Source organism: Sinohyriopsis cumingii, chromosome 16 (assembly GCF_028554795.1).
Source record: "Sinohyriopsis cumingii isolate HCF-2022 chromosome 16, ASM2855479v2, whole genome shotgun sequence".
NCBI classification, from domain to species: domain Eukaryota; kingdom Metazoa; phylum Mollusca; class Bivalvia; order Unionida; family Unionidae; genus Sinohyriopsis; species Sinohyriopsis cumingii.
The window spans coordinates 65,502,175-65,520,212 of record NC_142976.1 but is presented as its reverse complement, the minus strand read 5'-3'; the positions used below and the strand labels follow the sequence as shown (position 1 = coordinate 65,520,212).

Genomic DNA, 18,038 nt, shown 5'->3' with positions numbered 1-18,038 from the left:
AAATCTAACCAGAGAGAAAACGATCTATAATACCTTATTCTACTTCAGAATGATTTGAAACACGGAATATCGTCACCATACTGCTTACGTTGATAACAGTGGGACAACGATTTTAGCTCGAGATTACCATATGTACTCTATTATAAGTTGATTCAAACTGTATAGAACAAAGATCCTGCGCTGCCATAGCATAATGCGTCTGCAGACCAGGTCTGTCATGTTTGTTCTACTGATTACTCCTAACAAACTGCACTGAACGATATAATGCGCCGGCAGATCTGGGTCTGTGCTATTTGCAGTTGGAGTCGTCTTACAAGAGAGTATATTCGAAAATGTATTTGATGTAAATTGATACATGAGTTTTTGAAGAATTAATACAACAATATAACTTAAATATTTGACTTAGATGGCCGGATACAGGTGCGTTTCGAAATTTAATGTTCTGAAGAAGCCAAGGGTTTCTAGACAGTTACCATAACAGTCGACACAGCGCTCATAATGATGATTGTAATACATGTGCGAGTAACAGATGCATCATGTATAATTCCTTTCCACGACTGGCTTTTAACCTATCATGTAACAGATTGAGATGAAGTTCAGTTCATAAGGTAAATAATTTGTGTACCAAGCTAACTTGGATGGGGAAACGAAAAGCTCACTCACGAAACAATTTGTGAAATTCCCATGTTCAACATTCCGTTATGTTCATCTAGCCCAAAGTTCGGAATTTAGTACTAGTCTTTATCACATGGATCAAAGACGTGTTAAAGAACTCAATTGCCACATTTTAACTAAACCAAACGCAACATCTGTTAATATTCAGTATCACGCTATTGATCAAAATAATGAATGAACTGTTTTTCTTTCGTGAAGTATATTATGCACGTGCCAAAATTGTTTCAACCTTTTATCTTAAGCCCATTGAAATTTAACATGCTAATATGCAGCTAATTCTTTGATAATCCCCAGATTGTTATTATTCAACCTTCGCTCCTAAGAAATTAGCAAACGTCAGATTTGTGCACGTTTAGCTTGAGATTGAAAACATCGTAATCAACATGTGTCGAGACTAGTTGGCCCGAACTTGACAGTGCTCGTTGTTTTGTAATTTCGAGGGCAAAACGCATACCTAGATCTGTTGGCACATTATGCGACAACAAATCTAGGTCGACGCTTTTTGTAGATCGATGATCATTATTTAAGATTAAATACTATGCATGGATATGTATGGAATTGGCATCAGTTGTTTTATTTGTTTCATGTCTATATTTATTTTGAAGAGTTTATCTTCCTAAGGGTTTTGTGCAATTTTTTGTTTTAACGTTGCTTGAACGTTTAATTTGTAACATTTAGCCATTATTGTGCCGAGGTGCCGTTAAACGCTAATACATATACGTACATACATACATACATACATACATACATACATACATACATACATACATACATACATACATACAAACATTTGTAGATGTTATGATGTTCATTGTATTCTTCCTTTTTTCAAGTATGTCTGAGAAGGCTTTCAAGCTGGATACCTTGGACCCAATGGTCAAGGTCAGATCGGCACCACTTTGATGTAGGAAGAACCATATATTATAAGAAGTCTTTATGTGAAACTCCACGACATAAAAACCCATTCAAAAACAATGGCTATAACAATGGGTCTTCAATCTGTCCGCCATGGCGGGCACGTTGAAGTTTAAATCTACACAATTTTCATATAGGGCTATGTTCGTATAATACAAGTTGTTTAGTAAAAAGCCCATGTAAAAATCCGTTCAGTTACTGTAGCGATAATAAGATTTTCAAGATGGCTGCCTCTTCATATCGGATGTCAGATCAATGCCATTTTCATCTGAACCATCTGCGTTTTATACAAAATTTTCTTTGGAATAGCCTATGTAGATACGTTCTGAACGACACCAAAGCAAATGATAGGTCAAAATATAAAGGAGGGGAAATAATTTTAATATGTACTAGCATTAATTTATTAGATTATATATTATCAGTTCAGAAATCCCAAAAGTGACTCCTTTGATGACCAACAGTATGTGGTAGATTGAATAAAATGTAATGTCTGTTTAGATGATCAATTAACGGTTACAAACATTATGGTCAATCAGTCATGTGGACATCGACTTTTAAACAGAATTAGGCATGAAAAATGGGCAATTGTATTTTGTGATACAGATTATTTCTATAACTAATTTGTCAATAATTAAAGAGTATAGCAGTGTTGCATCTTTAATTGTTTCAAGACCGACCTCATTTTTTATAGTTATTCGAACGTATATAATACACACCCTTCGTCCGTTAAATTGATAGGTATTCATTATTTTCCAGCCCCCTGGTGGTAGGCAATTCATTTTGAATCTAATTCGCCTTCAGTCCCGCTTCCACTAGTTTGTATCCCCTTGCGGATTTTAAAAACAAAAACATCAAGAATCTAATAAAATACACTAAATTTAGTCACTTCATTCATTAATCTGCCATTTCTAACATGTGTGTCTCCAGCAGGCCCCTAACACTGTCATCTTGTTCGCGTTTCAAGCTAAGCGAGGAATTTGAGCGTCTCGGATCGAAATGCAAACTCAGACTAGGTTAATTTATAGAACAGGATTATCCAGACTCGACAACGTTTTGTATCATGCAACATATTATAAGCATAAGCTTTGCACTAAAGTTTGCTTAATCTCCATTGAAATTTGTACTTAGACCATTCAAAAGACAAATGTAATCTGTACAGCACTCTCTGTAAGGCTGGATTGCACAACGAGTTACAGGCTACGGAACACGAAATTATTTTGGAAAACCTTTATCCCTGCCTCAGTTTAAACCTATCACATGTGTTAGGAAACCTGTTAAATGGTCCTGCAAATTTGATCGGCTTCACCGCAAGTAAACGTGTGTCGATGTACAAGGTTACATACAATGGCGTAAAAAGCGATTTGTCTGCGACTTTGATGCGTTTCTATTGTCTCCAATCCTTTATTCCTAATTCATACTCTTTGGTTCTTGTGTTTAGTTTTTGATTTGGTTTTGTTTTGTTTTACAGACGATGGAACAGCGGAGAAAACAGTAACGATACAGCTTGACGGTTACGAAGCAGCTATGGAGTTTATCGACTACGGGGATTTCGTGGTATGTCTTTGTTATCTATACGTCCCAATAACGTCATAACATAATGTATTGAGTACTGACCGAGATATTTTAATGTTCTTAAGTTATTTCCATACACTATTGTAAGATTTCTTCAAATAAAATATGTAATTTTCGTCATGTGATAAATATAATCTTAAATTTGCGCAGATTCGAATTGAAATCCACAAAACTGGTAGAATAATTTCAAATAAAATATGTAATTTTCGTCATGTGATAAATATAATCTTAAATTTGCGCAGATTCGAATTGAAATCCACAAAACTGGCAGAATAATTTCAATCTTTTTATCTTTAAGACCAGCAAAAGATAATTTCTTCGTTTCGCTTTTTAGATTACACTTTAAATTTGCAACCCTATAAGAGTATTCATTCCTGAGACTAATATGATGTTCTAACCTGTTAAACTAAATGAGAATATCGAAAACTTCTTTTTTTTTTCTCTCGCAAGGATCGTATTGAATTTACTTCAGGAAATACAGAAAAATTGCATAACCTTTCATACCTTCGACAAGTCGACAAGTGTCATATTTATACATTTTATTTATGATGTACCTTTGTGGTATGCTATCTGGTGATTTAAAACAAAACATGCAAAAATATACATAGCAACAAACCAAAAATAATACAACAAAAACAAAACCACAAAAACCCAACCAAAAAAAAAAAAAACACCCAAACAACACCAAAAAAAAAAAAAACACAAATAAGGCTTCCTCATTATGCATGCCAAAAGAGGGGCATTGTACTTCATTGGTAACATGTTAAACAGTCGTGGAAAAAGCTCAAAGGTAATGTATCTGAGATGTAGATGTCGCTGCATTTTCTCAATAACTCTTCCACGGGCAATTACATAAAAATGTATGTGACAAATCATTTGGACTGTATTTCCTACCCAGTCAATTGTAACTAACATTACGAGGACCGCTCAGGCTGCCTAGTGGATAGAGCGTCCGCCTCAATAGCGTGTGTCGTGGGTTCGAACCCCGGCCGAGTCATACCAAAGACGTTCAAAAATGGTAATTACAGCTGCCTCGCTAGGCGCTCAGCATTAAGAGGTTAGTGTTAGGACTGGTCGGCTGTTGTCAGGATAATGTGACTGGGTGAGACATAACGCTACATGTCTGCGTCATGATGCCCCAGTGCTAGACATCACTATAAACTGCCACACTGCAAACATCGTAGTGATATGACTGAAAAAGTGTTAAAGATGTGTTAAAAATCATAATCACACACAATAACATTACGAGCGTAATCTTTGTGGTCCATGTCTATGCAATATGATTGCATTACCATTAAAATTTAGCCATACCGTCCAATTTACAGCCTGCCGATGTTTTGGCCAACACCGCGCTCTTTACAAAACTGTATTGAATACATTCAATGAAAGAGGTGTGTGTGTGTGTGTGTGTGTGTGTGTGTGTGTGTGTGTGTGTGTGCAACACTGTTGAAGTAGGAGCACGTGCTTTGAAATTTGCTTTCCCAACTCTGGAGTGTTTGACTATGTACCTTGTGTATCGATGGACTGTGAACGTTGCACATGCCAATTTGACTTTCCGGTAGTTTGTTCACGGCGTGATAATCCGTGGATGAAGGACAATGAATCATACATCACCCTCTCTTATTTGCAGGCTTTAGGATCTGCTCAACGGCAGGCCTATACTTTGATTTCGAAAGAGAGCGTGCTCGAATCATACCACTGGATCAACATAGTCAGGTTACCGAGTTGTATCTTTGGGCATGGCATTCGACTCCAACCACCTTATGACGAATTAGCCTAATTGTGTAGCATGGCCATAAAACAGGACAGCCAACCCAACGAAACCGGGGGCCCCGAGTGGCCGAGTGGTCTAAAGCGCTCTCTGTCACGGATCACTGCCGTCTCACCTCTATCTGCGTAGGTTCGAGTCTCGGGCTCGGCCAGTGTGGATATGTGAGAAAGCTTGCCGGTAGCTTCTCGTGGGTCGGTGGTTCTTTCCAGGGTTTTCCCGGGTTCTTCCTCCACCATTAATACTGGCCGCCGTGTATAACCTATCTTGTGCTGAAAAATGGCGTTAAACCCTATAACAACAACAACACCAACCAACCAACCAAACCGCACGGGCCCTACCCGGCGTTACTTTTCACTGTCTCTGGTGTACATTTTGACCTAATGTTTTTAATTATTCTTCGCTGGGAGAGCTATAGAGTCGTTTCCTGCGAGTATCTCATTTACGGCGTTTATATGTGCTTAAATCAGTGCAAGTTGGAAGTAAGAAATTATATAGCATATACTCTGAATCTCATCAAAGAAATTGATGGTGATAAAAATCATCATTTGTACTGTTGGGAATACGAAAAGGAAAATAAATGAATACTCACAAAATATAGATGAAATTGGTTCCCACATCAAGGCTTACAATGAAGTGCAAATGAATGTTTTCAATGTCATCCAATGAAATTCATGTCAAAATAGCAACAGCGAGTTATAAACAACTGTCAGAAATTTGAAATGTTCTTTGAAATTATTTGAAATAATCATCCGCTATTCTCTTTCAGGATGACGGCAGCATAGAAGATCTCAACTATGATGCCTATATCGTTATCTACTCTGTAACGGATAACGTATCATTTAACGTGGCAGGCGATTGGATCCACAAGTTACGTCACGGTAGAGGCACGGACCGGCCTATCATGCTGGTCGGGAATAAAATAGACCTGGTTAGGAAACGGAAGGTCACAATTGAAGGTAAACAAAGTTAGGTTTATATACTTGCAGGTTTAATTTTCAGCAGACGCAATCATTCTTTTCCTGATCCAAGAAAATGGTTTACTGGTTAGTGTGCCAGATTGACAACCACAGGTGTGCGGGTTGGAATCTAGTCCATGCCAGGCAGGGTCAGCCTAAGTTGTGTGTCTTTGGGCAATGCTATTTATTCTGATTGCGATGGCATGATCCTTTCACATATTGATCACCTGTTACAAGCCAACCCAGTTATTGTTGTCATTCGTCTTGTACTCACATTTCTTTAGTTTTCTTATAATTTAAAATCATCATGTTATCCTTTTGTTTTTAGTTTGGTTTGCTTTTAAATCTCACTATCCAAAACAGGAGCTTATGCTGTAGAAAAAATGAACAAGCGAATAAAACTAAGGTAAGTATCAATACATTTGGACGTCAATTTGACAAAACAATCATTGGTCTAGACATAAATTATATCGCCTCTTATTTACATACCAGTGGACTAGACTTTCAAATTTATTTCCAGCTACAGATGTGCGGCAGTTTCTATCACTTTTTGTAGTTGTCCCTCGAATCGTTGCAAACAGCGTCAGCGATCAAGGAACTGACGTGTTATGGCCTGTGAATATATTGTTTCTTTATAAATAGACTCAATGGATTTGTTTTAGAAATGTTTGTTTTTACTACTATGTACTTTATTTATTTTTATGCGCGTCATGAAGTCATTTTGTCGCTTTTCCATGGTTTGGAGAAGCGAAACAGTTATTCAGTTCTTTTCACGTTAAATGAATAAATTATTTGCAACACATAACAAAATGCCATATTGACCATGACTTGATAATACATACACCGCAAAGCTTCTCGCAGGGTAAATCCATGTAATGAAGGTTTAGTTCTCGCTGCAGACGTTATTTCAGTTATGAGCTCCGCTCATGTGTGAAGTCGTTCCTGGCAGATAGTGTATAGTAGTCATGACAACCGTCTTGCGACCGACAATTCAATGGGTTATTATTTCCCTAATTTACTGAGTAAAATTAGCCAATATAGCACTAAGTGACTATTCGGTAGATTGACTTTACTTATATAATACTGCAAAGTTTAAAATATTAATTGCCTGATCGCATTAATATTTTTTTTTTTTAGTAATAATGTACTTTCTATTCATTTTCGATAATTGATGAAAAGGAGGCTGATCTCCTCAAGAGCCCGGATGCATACTAATATACAGTACTCACATGATGTACAATGAAGTACACAAACCACGTACGATAATTATTATCATATACTAGAGACAGTATAATACAAAGGAGCGTAACGAAGCTGTAATGTTTTATATTTGCGTTTTAAAGCAGCAAGGGTTGTAAAAGATTATGTACAATATTACATATTAAAACATCGCTGTATGTAAACCTGCTTTTAAATATCTAAATGTTGTGTTCTCAGATACGTAGCGGATTGTTGTTTATAGAATACCGCGTGGTTTCATTACGAACTTCATTGATTGGAATAAGAGCATTCTGATCGTCTGGTATCATGTTGTTTTGGATATTGCACATGAGGACTAATTCGTAGCATTTTACCCTATATTTGAAAGGTGACCATTTGAGTTTTTCAAAGGAATGATTCATTGGGTATTGAATATTTTTAATCCAAAACATTATAGCCACATTCTTATGCAGGTTTTCAATGCATCTTAAAAGATAAGATGAAAAGTGTCCCCAAATATTGCAATTATAGTCAAAATTAGGTAGCATCAGACAATTGCAAAAATTATTTCTTTATTTTGTCGTTCTAAACATTTCTTAATTCTTTCAAGATGAAAAAATTTGAAAGACATGTTTTATTTGTTTATTCCATTGATATAATGTCATTAACTGTGACTTCTAAACAGTTTATGTTTTGAGTGACACGTTCAAGCTTATGATTTGTGAAGCGTATAGAAAGATCCTTTTCCATTTTCCTTACTTTTGGAGAGTGTCAGTTAGTAAAACGTTCTTTGTTGATATGATATATTCTCGTGGTATTGTTGGTACACATAACTTGAAAAGTAATATGTCACATTTTTTATTTATTTCAATAATATTTGTACTTGCAACTTTATATGCTTGGTAAGATACCGAGGGTAGGTAATTGATGAACAGAAAGAAGAAACGTGGTCCAAAAAAATGGCCTCTTGATGAATTCTAATAGTAACTTGGGATGAATCAGTTAATTCGCCATTTAAACAAATGACTTGAGATCAACCAGTTTAATATGGACCAAAAAGCATACTCATATTTTGAATGTCCATAAATTCCTGAATTCTTTTGTGGCATCTTGTGATTGGCCAGATAAAATGATTTTCTCAATCTAAAGGTAATACACTAATAAAAGTCCCTTATATACACTAATAAGATTCCCTTATATGTCCCCTGCTGCCAAGAATTATTAATCTTTGTTGTAACTGTCTGACAGGAGTTTCTCACTCCTGCAGCTAAATGCGTGATTATTGTGTCTACGTCAGCATTAAAACTGTACGCTGCACGTTGTGTCTTGGGCATACGTGCATTCTGTTGAATACAGTTGATGAGGCAGTGCAATGATCAGCTGTATTTTAGTATCAAAGTGAAGATGTTAGCGACAGCTTTATGTACAGAAAGTTGATTTTAAAGGGCCATAGAACCAGGTGCGATGAAGATTATATGAATATCAATTTCAAAAGCTTTGACTTGATAAACGATTTTCTCCTTCGCAAAACAAATCAACTTGACGTTAAGAAGGCAATTAAAATTACGTGTTTCTGTTGCCAACTGGATGGATAATGATGATAAGCTGTTTGTGGACATGAGCTCACTCCATGATAAGTCTTAGAACTGTTTTGTATGTTTTCCCACACAAAATATGTTATCCTGGAGGCGCCAGTTGTTCTTTATTCCATGACGAAATTCAGAATCAATTGTCCAAATTGTTCAGGGGGGCAAATGCGGTTGGTTAATTGATACACACATGGAAAACCCCAATAAACAACCATTACATGGTCTTTACTCTATTTAATCTAGATCCCGTAAATCCCCTGCATCTACTGTGTATGTACTATATGACAGACTTGACTATTAAAAATACTGTGTTATTCAAACAGAAAGTACTTAGACTGGTACCGCTAGTTGCAGAGAAAAGATTTGTGGGCAATAAGTATATTTTAAAAATATGAAGAATACAGAACCAGATATCATTAACTGCGTCTTCCGATAAAAAGATGTTATCTGTAATCCTCTAAATTATACGGTTTCATTTAGAGATTTAAGACTGTCTAGTGATGTTTATCAGTCAAGTAAACACACTCGTTACTTTGAAATGAGGCGTGTTCTAATATTTATTTATTTATAGGTTTGTTTACTCCAGCGAAGACACGTTGAAAACGTGGAAGTACAGCTGCTCAAAGCGTGAATTCATGCCTTTGTTTTTAAGTACCAAAATAATTTCTCACATGAAAACAGCAAGACACCTTTACCAAAGTGAATTTCCCTTTTAGGAAAAATAGATCTAAGAAAACATAGCACAGCATGTACCTTTTGAAGATTTGTTGATATTAATGAACGTAGTGAGGAAAGCATGGTATCAAACAACTAATGTATAAAACCCTGAAAACAAATTTATAATGAAGTCCATCGAATATGTCGGATAGCCTATACGAGTTTTGTTCAATCTGAGTGAACGAGATAATCCATTTGCCTTTAAGATTTGAATTTTCAAATAGACGACATTATTAGACAAATGACACTCGAACGAGTGAGGAAAAAGTTTTCATTTTATAAACTTGAGATCAGAGTTATACAGTTATTAAATGAGACTAGTTACTGCCGTTTAAGCTTGATTTTCCTTGCGACAGCTTGAAATACGTACTCTTGATTGGCGATGAGGGGTCTGTTTCTCTTCTTCATTCAAAGAATAATTTAAAGAGAATCGGGTCTTGTGGCATGGTCTAAGCGTTTATCAACAACCCACATGAGAATGACACAGACCTGCATTTCCGAAGCAAACCCAATTTGGTGTAAACCAACTCGTCAATTTTCAAGGCAGTATTGTCAAATGCCAAGTTAAACAACAATTGTATTTCAAAAACAATAATCGCTTCACCCCAAGCAGGATGTAAAATAGGCCCGATGCTTCCTAAAGGGTGAATAATGGAGACAGGAGACACGGTGGCCTAGTTCTTGCCGTGACTGGAAGTACGCGAGTTCGAACTTTACTAGCTCACTAGCCCGGGTCGGCTACATTGGAACGTCCTTCAGCAATGCGAACTGGTGGCCTAGTGGTTAGAGCGGCCGCCTCGGATGCGGGAGGTCGTGGGTTCGATCACCGGCCGAGTCATGCCAAAGATTTATAAAAATGGTACTAACAGCTGCCTCGGTGGGCGCTCGGCATTAAGAGGTTAGTGTTAGGACTGGTCGGCCTGGTGTCAGGATAATGTGACTGGGTGGGACATCATGCTACATGTCTGCGGGATGATGCCCCAGTGCTAGACATCACTATAAACTGCCACACTGCAAACATCGTAGCGATATGACTAAAAAAATTTTAAAGCAACGTTCAAAATCTAAATCACACACACACACACACACACACACACACACTTCAACACTTCAGCATTGCACTTTACTCCAGTTGTGTGGGCCCCGAGTGGCCGAGTGGTTTAAAGCGCTCTCCGTTACGGATCACTGCCATCTCACCTCTGCGTGGGTTTGAGTCTCGGATTCAGCCAACGTGGGTATGTGAGAAAGCTTGCCAGTAGCTTCTCGTGGGTCGGTGGTTCTTTCCGGGGGTTTTCCCGGGTTCTTTCTCCACCATTAATACTGGCCGCCATGTATAGCTTATCGTGTGCTGAAAAATGGCGTTAAACCCTACAACAACAACAACTCCAGTTGTCTAGACACCTAATAGCCGATTTGTGTTGTTGTGCCATTAAACATCAAACCAAATCAATCAACGCTTTCACCATAAGTCGAAAAGAAAGTAGATTCGAATTATTAAAATATTAAAGAAGGATAAATATATATGTTATTACATAAGAGATTGTTTCTATATGTCAGCGTACACAGAAAATGACATCACAGAACCATTTCGTACATGAAAACAAGTTTCTACAATTAAATTTAATTGGGATACTAATGTCTTACAATTTTCAAAAACTTTGAACCTGTCAAAAGTCATCTTCCGACTTCAGAGTAAGATTTAAAGTAAAATATCATAACAATGAAACTAAGAGAGAGATAAATGTCTGCCATGTCTTTTCACACCGGGGATTATATGCAAAATTGTCATCGCGGATACAGCTTTAAAGGAAACACGGTACTAATAGTATGGAAAAATGGGAAACAGCCTGCAAATGGGTGAACATAAAATAGAGTATATATGGGTTAGGCTGACCAGGATTAGTTAATAATGTAAGTTATTTTGTAGGAAAAAGAATCTTATTCTAGTTGTAAGTGAATATTTTTTTAGAGACATTGATTTATTGATGGAATTTCAGTCCTTTAACAGTCTTGAGTTTGGAACACTCATTACTAAAATTAGCACATGACTCTTTGGTGCGGAATTGAAAGCACATGTTTCAAACACATGCAGGTCCAGAAAATGCCGTGGCTCATATCCTTTCCTCTACACAGAAACTGACATCCAGGTTTCATCTACACTGATAAATATAGGTTTGATCATGAGCACTCATAACTTTTAAAGTATTGAATTTTTAATATCATGGTCTTTGCATATATTTACTATGGGAACTGAATTAGTAAAGCTTTATCACATACCCACATTGGCCGAATCTTAGACTCGTACCCACGCAGACAGAGGTGAGATGACACTGATCCTTAACGGAAAGCGCTTTAGACCACTCGGCCACTTGGGGCCCCCGCACGTTTTTGTACTTAATTCCTGAAGATATTAACGTCAATGTACAGTCCGATTTGAAACTCTGCTCACAGACTTTCATCAGCCTAACCAGGCCTAAGGAGTAGTGACTAGTCAAGTATGTATAATGATTTCTACAAATTTTAACATGCTGATGAGGTCTTAAACAATCGTCTGTATTAATTTCTTTTGTTGGTGTGGATGGAGATAGGTAATGTCTTTTCATATAGCTATCTAACTGGCTCAGTTTGATGCTTCTGTGAGCACTAGCGTCAGTTACCATTACTCATGATCGCCTTCCTATAGAGTTAGACCGCTCCGATGGCCTAATGGTTAGAGCGTCCGTCACGGATGCGGGAGGTCGTGGGTTCGATCACTGGCCGAGTCATACCAAAGACTTACAAAAATGGTACTAATATCTGCCTCGCTTGGCGCTCAGCATTAAGAGGTTAGTGTTAGGACTGGTGGGCCTGGTGTCAGAATAATGTGACTGGGTGGGACATCATGCTACATGTCTGCGGCATGATGCCCCAGTGCTAGACATCACTATAACCTGTCACACTGCAGACATCGTAGCGTTATGACTGAAGAATAGTTAAAGCTACGTTAAAAATCCAAATCACACACACACACACACACACACACACACACACACACACACAAACCTATATAATTAGATTAAATATGTTTTTAACGCTATTTCTCATCGCAAGATTGGCTACACATGGCTACCGGTACAACTGGTGGAGGAGGAACCCGGGAAAACCTCTGTAAAGACTACCGACTGGCAAGCTTTCTCACATACAGATATTGCCGAGCCTGATACTCGAACAAACAGACAGACCAATTAGCTGACCGGGGTAACAGGTAAAATCAGTAGTTGTTGTTGTAGGGTTTAACGCCATTTTCAGCACAAGATAGGCTTTACATGGCGGCCAGTATAACTGGTGGAGGAAGAAACCTGGGCAAACCCCGGGAAGAACCACCGACCCACAGGAAGCTACTGACAGGCTTTCTCACATACCCACGTTACCCGAGCTTGAGACTCGAACCCACGCAATCAGAGGTGAGATGGCAGTGATCCGGAACGATGAGCGTTTTAGACTACTCGGCCACCCGAAACCTGTAGTAGATCTTGGTTCTGATATTTGGTACATTTGGTACATTTACTGCCATCCTTTGAAATATTCTAGTAAAACCATATTTGCGAATCATGTCAGTCTTATATTAGAATTTTACTTCACAATTCAGAACCTTTTGACAAATGATATCGAATTTGCAACCTATTAGCTACGGTACATATTTTGTGTTCTTGTTTAACTTGTCTTAATCGAAGAATATTGATCAAAAGTATGTCTATTATTTTGCAGATGCGAGGGAATTAGCGAAAACGTATGACTGCAAACTGTGGGAGACTTCAGCAACCCTCAGTCACCACATAGATGATCTTCAAATAGCACTGTTAAAGAGGATTCGCAATAAACTCAACCCAGAACTGTATCCTGACGACACTGAATTTGAGCCGAAATTCGAGAAGAAAAAGTCATTCAAAGGACCAAAAGAATTCATCAGAGGACTCTTCCGAAGATACACACGAAAACGAAAGTCTAGGAAGAAATAAACTGGATGACACGTGCTTATGAAACGTGTTGTCAAATGGATCCGTATTGTATTTTCTTTTGCACCATTTTAAAAAGTATTTAATACGCTTGCTGTTAAATTACTTGGATCGTGATAATTTCCATTTTGAGCTGCAGGAGTTTTTTCTTATCTCCGTTTTCTCTAACTCTTAATGTAAGCACTAATGATATTTTACAGATTAAGAAGGCTTAACTCCCTGTTGCCTGGCCCTAAGATATATAATTACGCCTACAAAACGATTGGCAGACACCTGTTGAACTCTTTGAATAATCTCATGCACGGTGACATTATTTCCCTCCAGGCGCAATGAGTATTTTGGTTCCAAAACAATAATTTACGTGTTTGCCCTCGCGTCAAAATAGAACTAATGACATTTTTTTTAAAAAGAATCTGACGAATGATTCACGGGACAAGCTTCCATGATCACATGTATAAAACGATAAGAAAAGGTCAGCTGTCGTCTGCTATAAGAGAAGATAAAGCGAGAACTATCGGTAAAAGACCACTCACGGGTCCACAAAATAATATCCTTTACTAGCATTTGTTTTTACTCAGACATAAATTATATGAAAATTAACGAAAGGGACCTGCAGCGTTACGCTTTGACAACACCATCATTTATATCGATGTGAAATAGGCAAACTTTGGAAAGAAACCAACGCTGCTTTAGGCGTGTGTACTGACTTAAATATACAGTGCACTGACTTTGCGCTTCTCAAAATGGAAACCGAGGAAAATAACAACACTGCTGTATAACGTCATGGAGATGTTTTCACTTAGCGTCAAGTGTGCGTTCTTCGTCTTTGTAAAGGATGCGTTTCCACTGTGAAAAGAACATTAATTGATATTACTGAACATTGAATTCTCAATTTGTATACTGATAATTGATAAATTTTGCATGCATTGTTTCTTTTGTTCTGAAATCAGAATTCTCTGCTGAAGTATTCTGTGGATTAGATCATTAAATATTATGAAATGGGAAACCGAAAACAGCTTTTGAACTGAACCACTGTATGGAGGTTACTATGAAGTAAACGAACAGAAAATGAACTTTTCATGCCTCTTTGATTTCGATGGCATAGAGTGAATAAGACTCATTAAACACAGAGAGCACGCCTTATTTCTCTCATTTCTGCGACTGGACAATGCAACTGCTACGAGTATATGTTTTTAAAATAAGTTACATAAAAAGTGAAAAGCAACAAGTTTCGTAAAATTCAACAAATAATTTATTTTCCTAGAATACCAGTGAAAATGAAGAAGAAAAAAAAGAACTTGCGGTATTGGGAATCGAATCCCAAAATAATCCTAGAATGACAGACACAAGTCCAAATAATTTAAAGTTCTGAAGAAACTTTAGTACAGATCCAAATAAGGTCCAATGCTGAAGGTGTTGATGTGCCTGTGGCGGCCTGTATTGTGTTCTTGTACAAACCGTCTTTTGCTGAAACTCAGTAATATAATTCCAGGTTTTAATTCACTATAAATCCCAGTGAATATTTCTGTCCAAGATCATTAGTTTGTTATGATCACTTTCTATTTCTGAAGAAATTTCACTTGACTTGATCAGTTTGAAGAAATAAATATTGATTCTGCTAGATCTTACGCACGAATGAATACTCTTTCCATTGACAAGATTATATAGTCCTCTTCTTGATCTCAGGTCTCAATTCACATTTAGTAAAAAGAACCATTATCTAATGGAAAATAACCTTATAGAAAGTTCTGAAAGTTTACAAAATAAAACGTTAGTTATTATTAGAAAGTCTGTTACTAAAATTATAAAACAAAACCTGGACAATGTCAGGTACACGAGGTAAATTATAGGGGAATTCCAATAACAAAGACCCAGACCCAGATAAACACGTTTACGTCTATTAATAATGATCCTGAGATTAAACCCATACACAAAGATCATATTTGAGCTATGTATTAGCTGTTAACAGAATAAAATATCAACAATATCAATCACTCGGGTTAAGTTGAAAGTAAACTTGATTTTGGTCAAGGCTAAGTCCAACATACAATGTTACATTACAGTAGCATATAATAATTTTTTTTTAACATAACCTAACTAACTAACAAGCAAATTAAATATACATAACAGTAACAAAATTGCCGGGGAGGGGGGTTTACAAGAAATACAGAATCAGTGAGTGATGTTTCGAATATTATTTGTATTTGTTCTTGGTTTTTGTTGAATGTCAGAAATTACAATACAACAATCAAATACAATACAAACTGCCAGTATTAATATGTTGGTTCACCCCTACATGAAAATTTGTTTGATTTCATTCACATTTTCGATAGTTTCAAAACTACTCCAAACCTTTTGTCTATTTAAAAGAGAAGACGGTATGAGAAAGAAATCCATGGTTGAAAGGGATTGTAAATCGGTCGTTTTTAATTACATGAATATTTCCTAATGTTTGGTTTAGTTGACGAGCAGTATTCTATGAATAAGTAAAGTTAATGCTTTTTTCTTTTAATGAAATTTAGTTTCTTCTATAAAATCGTATCAACTGATTCCTTTACTCAAAGCCAAGCAGCACAATTTATCATTCACCCAAAGGCAGAACGAGACATAACGAGAGGTCATACGTTTTAAAATCATGTAACGTTATAATTGTTGTTTAACAAGACTCGGACAATTGACGGATATTTGCTTATACGTCTTGTGGGAATTGTATTTATCATGTTCTGATATTTGTTGAAATACTTTTGTTTAAAAAAATCTGTAAAAAGGGTATATTCAGTAGTTTAATGTTTTAGCTATGTGTCTAGATTGGAAATACTGTGTAGTTCATTGAAATGTTTAAGTTTTGCAATCGACTGTAAAATAAACTTTGTTAACATTTTAAGAGTTTTAAATCGATTCAGTTTGTAAAATGTTATTTGGTATTTAATTTTAGAGATATCAATGCTGATATTACAATAATATTACATGATGTTGCTTATGATACAAAATTCCCTCAAAAATTACAAACGCTTCAGAAGAAAACGTGATGATATATACGAAAAATAATAAAGATCCTAATATGTGGAGAGAGAGACAGGGACAGAGACGGAGAGAATGGGATTAGAAACAAATACGTTCCACTTCTGACACATCACGACACATTTTGTAATCTTGTGGACATGGTAAACCCAACGAATCATAGAATACAAAGGTCGTTATGATGCCACCTGTTTCCGTCAAACTTCGTGATAAGGATCCGCTAATTGTGTTTCCTAATTATCAAACTATTGTTTATTATCAATTTGATCCTGTTATATCTGTGTGAAGCAATACATATTTCATCAAAGCTCTCTTGCGCTTCCAATCATTTTAGGGGTTTTGGCTGATACATCTTTGTAAGCTATCATGTTTTGTGAGCAAATGAGATACTGCCAGATTTTTTTCGGTTGCAAGACTAGTTTTTTGACGTGTATGCAGCTGTTTTAGCAGGTGCATTTAGCTTCTTTAACAGGTGCATTTAGCCTCTTTAACAGGGGTATTTCGATTGTTTTATTTTATAGCTGTAAGATTTAAAGCAAAAGAGAAATGCAGTTACTTGGGCTAAAACAGGTGCATATCTTATTTTTAAAATATAATATGTTTTGTTTGTAAAAAGAAAAGCATTGCACAGTTTTGACTTTCCATGATTTCAATTGTATTTTTTATTTTTAGTTTTTAAACTAGATGATTTTTCTACACAAGTCTATAAAAACAGATACACAATAAAAGTTCTTGTCGAAGCAAAGCACGTCTCTTGACGTTCCCAGTAAAATTAAAGAATAATGTACTTATAGAGCTTTGTCCATTACAACTTCATTTCAAATGCATTAACAAGTTACAAATGCAGATTAGTAAATAAAGGAGACATCTATCGTAATTTCGGTAACATAAGAAATTCATATTTTAAATAGAATTACATCACAAGATGAGTCCTTATTAGTGAAATCATAATATTTTTCATCATAAGCATTCAAGCGAACGTGTCCAACTTTCGACCGATTGTATTTAAGCCTTCCTTTGTTGGATGTCGATGACTAACACCGTATTTGACGCTCACGAATGTTGACTCGTTATAAACTCTGATATTTCATAACCATGTTTACTAATCTTTGATGTGTTTCGTGATCAAAACAATGGATTCAATTATGATGTTATCAATGATGCCGAGTTATATTATCCATATATCATAATATTCTACCAATAAAATTGTTTATCAACTCATTGAATTTTCTTGTGTTTAGATCGATACAGGAGTTACGTCGTTACAGGAGTTACGTCGTTCTCCTCGATTTATGATTGCAAACAATATCGACAATTGTGAATCCCTTTCTGTCGGCATTTCTTTCGATCGCTTATTCTCCTATTTTCTTGTATGACCTTCCAGCATTTATTGCGATTCGGTTATCTCATGTGAAATCATGTTTCACAGAAGTATAAGCAAGAATGTTCTTACTGATATATCAATGACTGTTGCTATAGTATAAAAGAATTACACATGGACTTAATTGCAAATCGGGACTTGGGGAATTTGGAATCACATTAACCAAGCCCAGAAAAGTATTTGCTCTTTCTGGGAAATATCGGTTATTGTAATTGAATAAAGAAATTGAAATGGGTTAAAAGACCA

The 18,038-nt window shown here is 36.4% G+C and overlaps 1 protein-coding gene across 1 annotated transcript in view; it reads left to right on the top strand.

Annotated features, from left to right (window-relative positions):
* LOC149780605 (GTP-binding protein Rit1-like) overlaps nt 1-17,632 on the top strand; it is a 97,855-nt gene extending 80,223 nt beyond the window's left edge. The window contains exons 2-4 of the mRNA XM_089937726.1: nt 3,059-3,144; nt 5,700-5,889; nt 13,143-17,632. Of these exons, the coding sequence (XP_089793852.1) occupies nt 3,059-3,144; nt 5,700-5,889; nt 13,143-13,393 (527 nt within the window). The 3' untranslated portion in view covers nt 13,394-17,632. The remainder of the gene's footprint in view (nt 1-3,058; nt 3,145-5,699; nt 5,890-13,142) is intronic.
* Nucleotides 17,633-18,038: the final 406 nt, after the last annotated feature.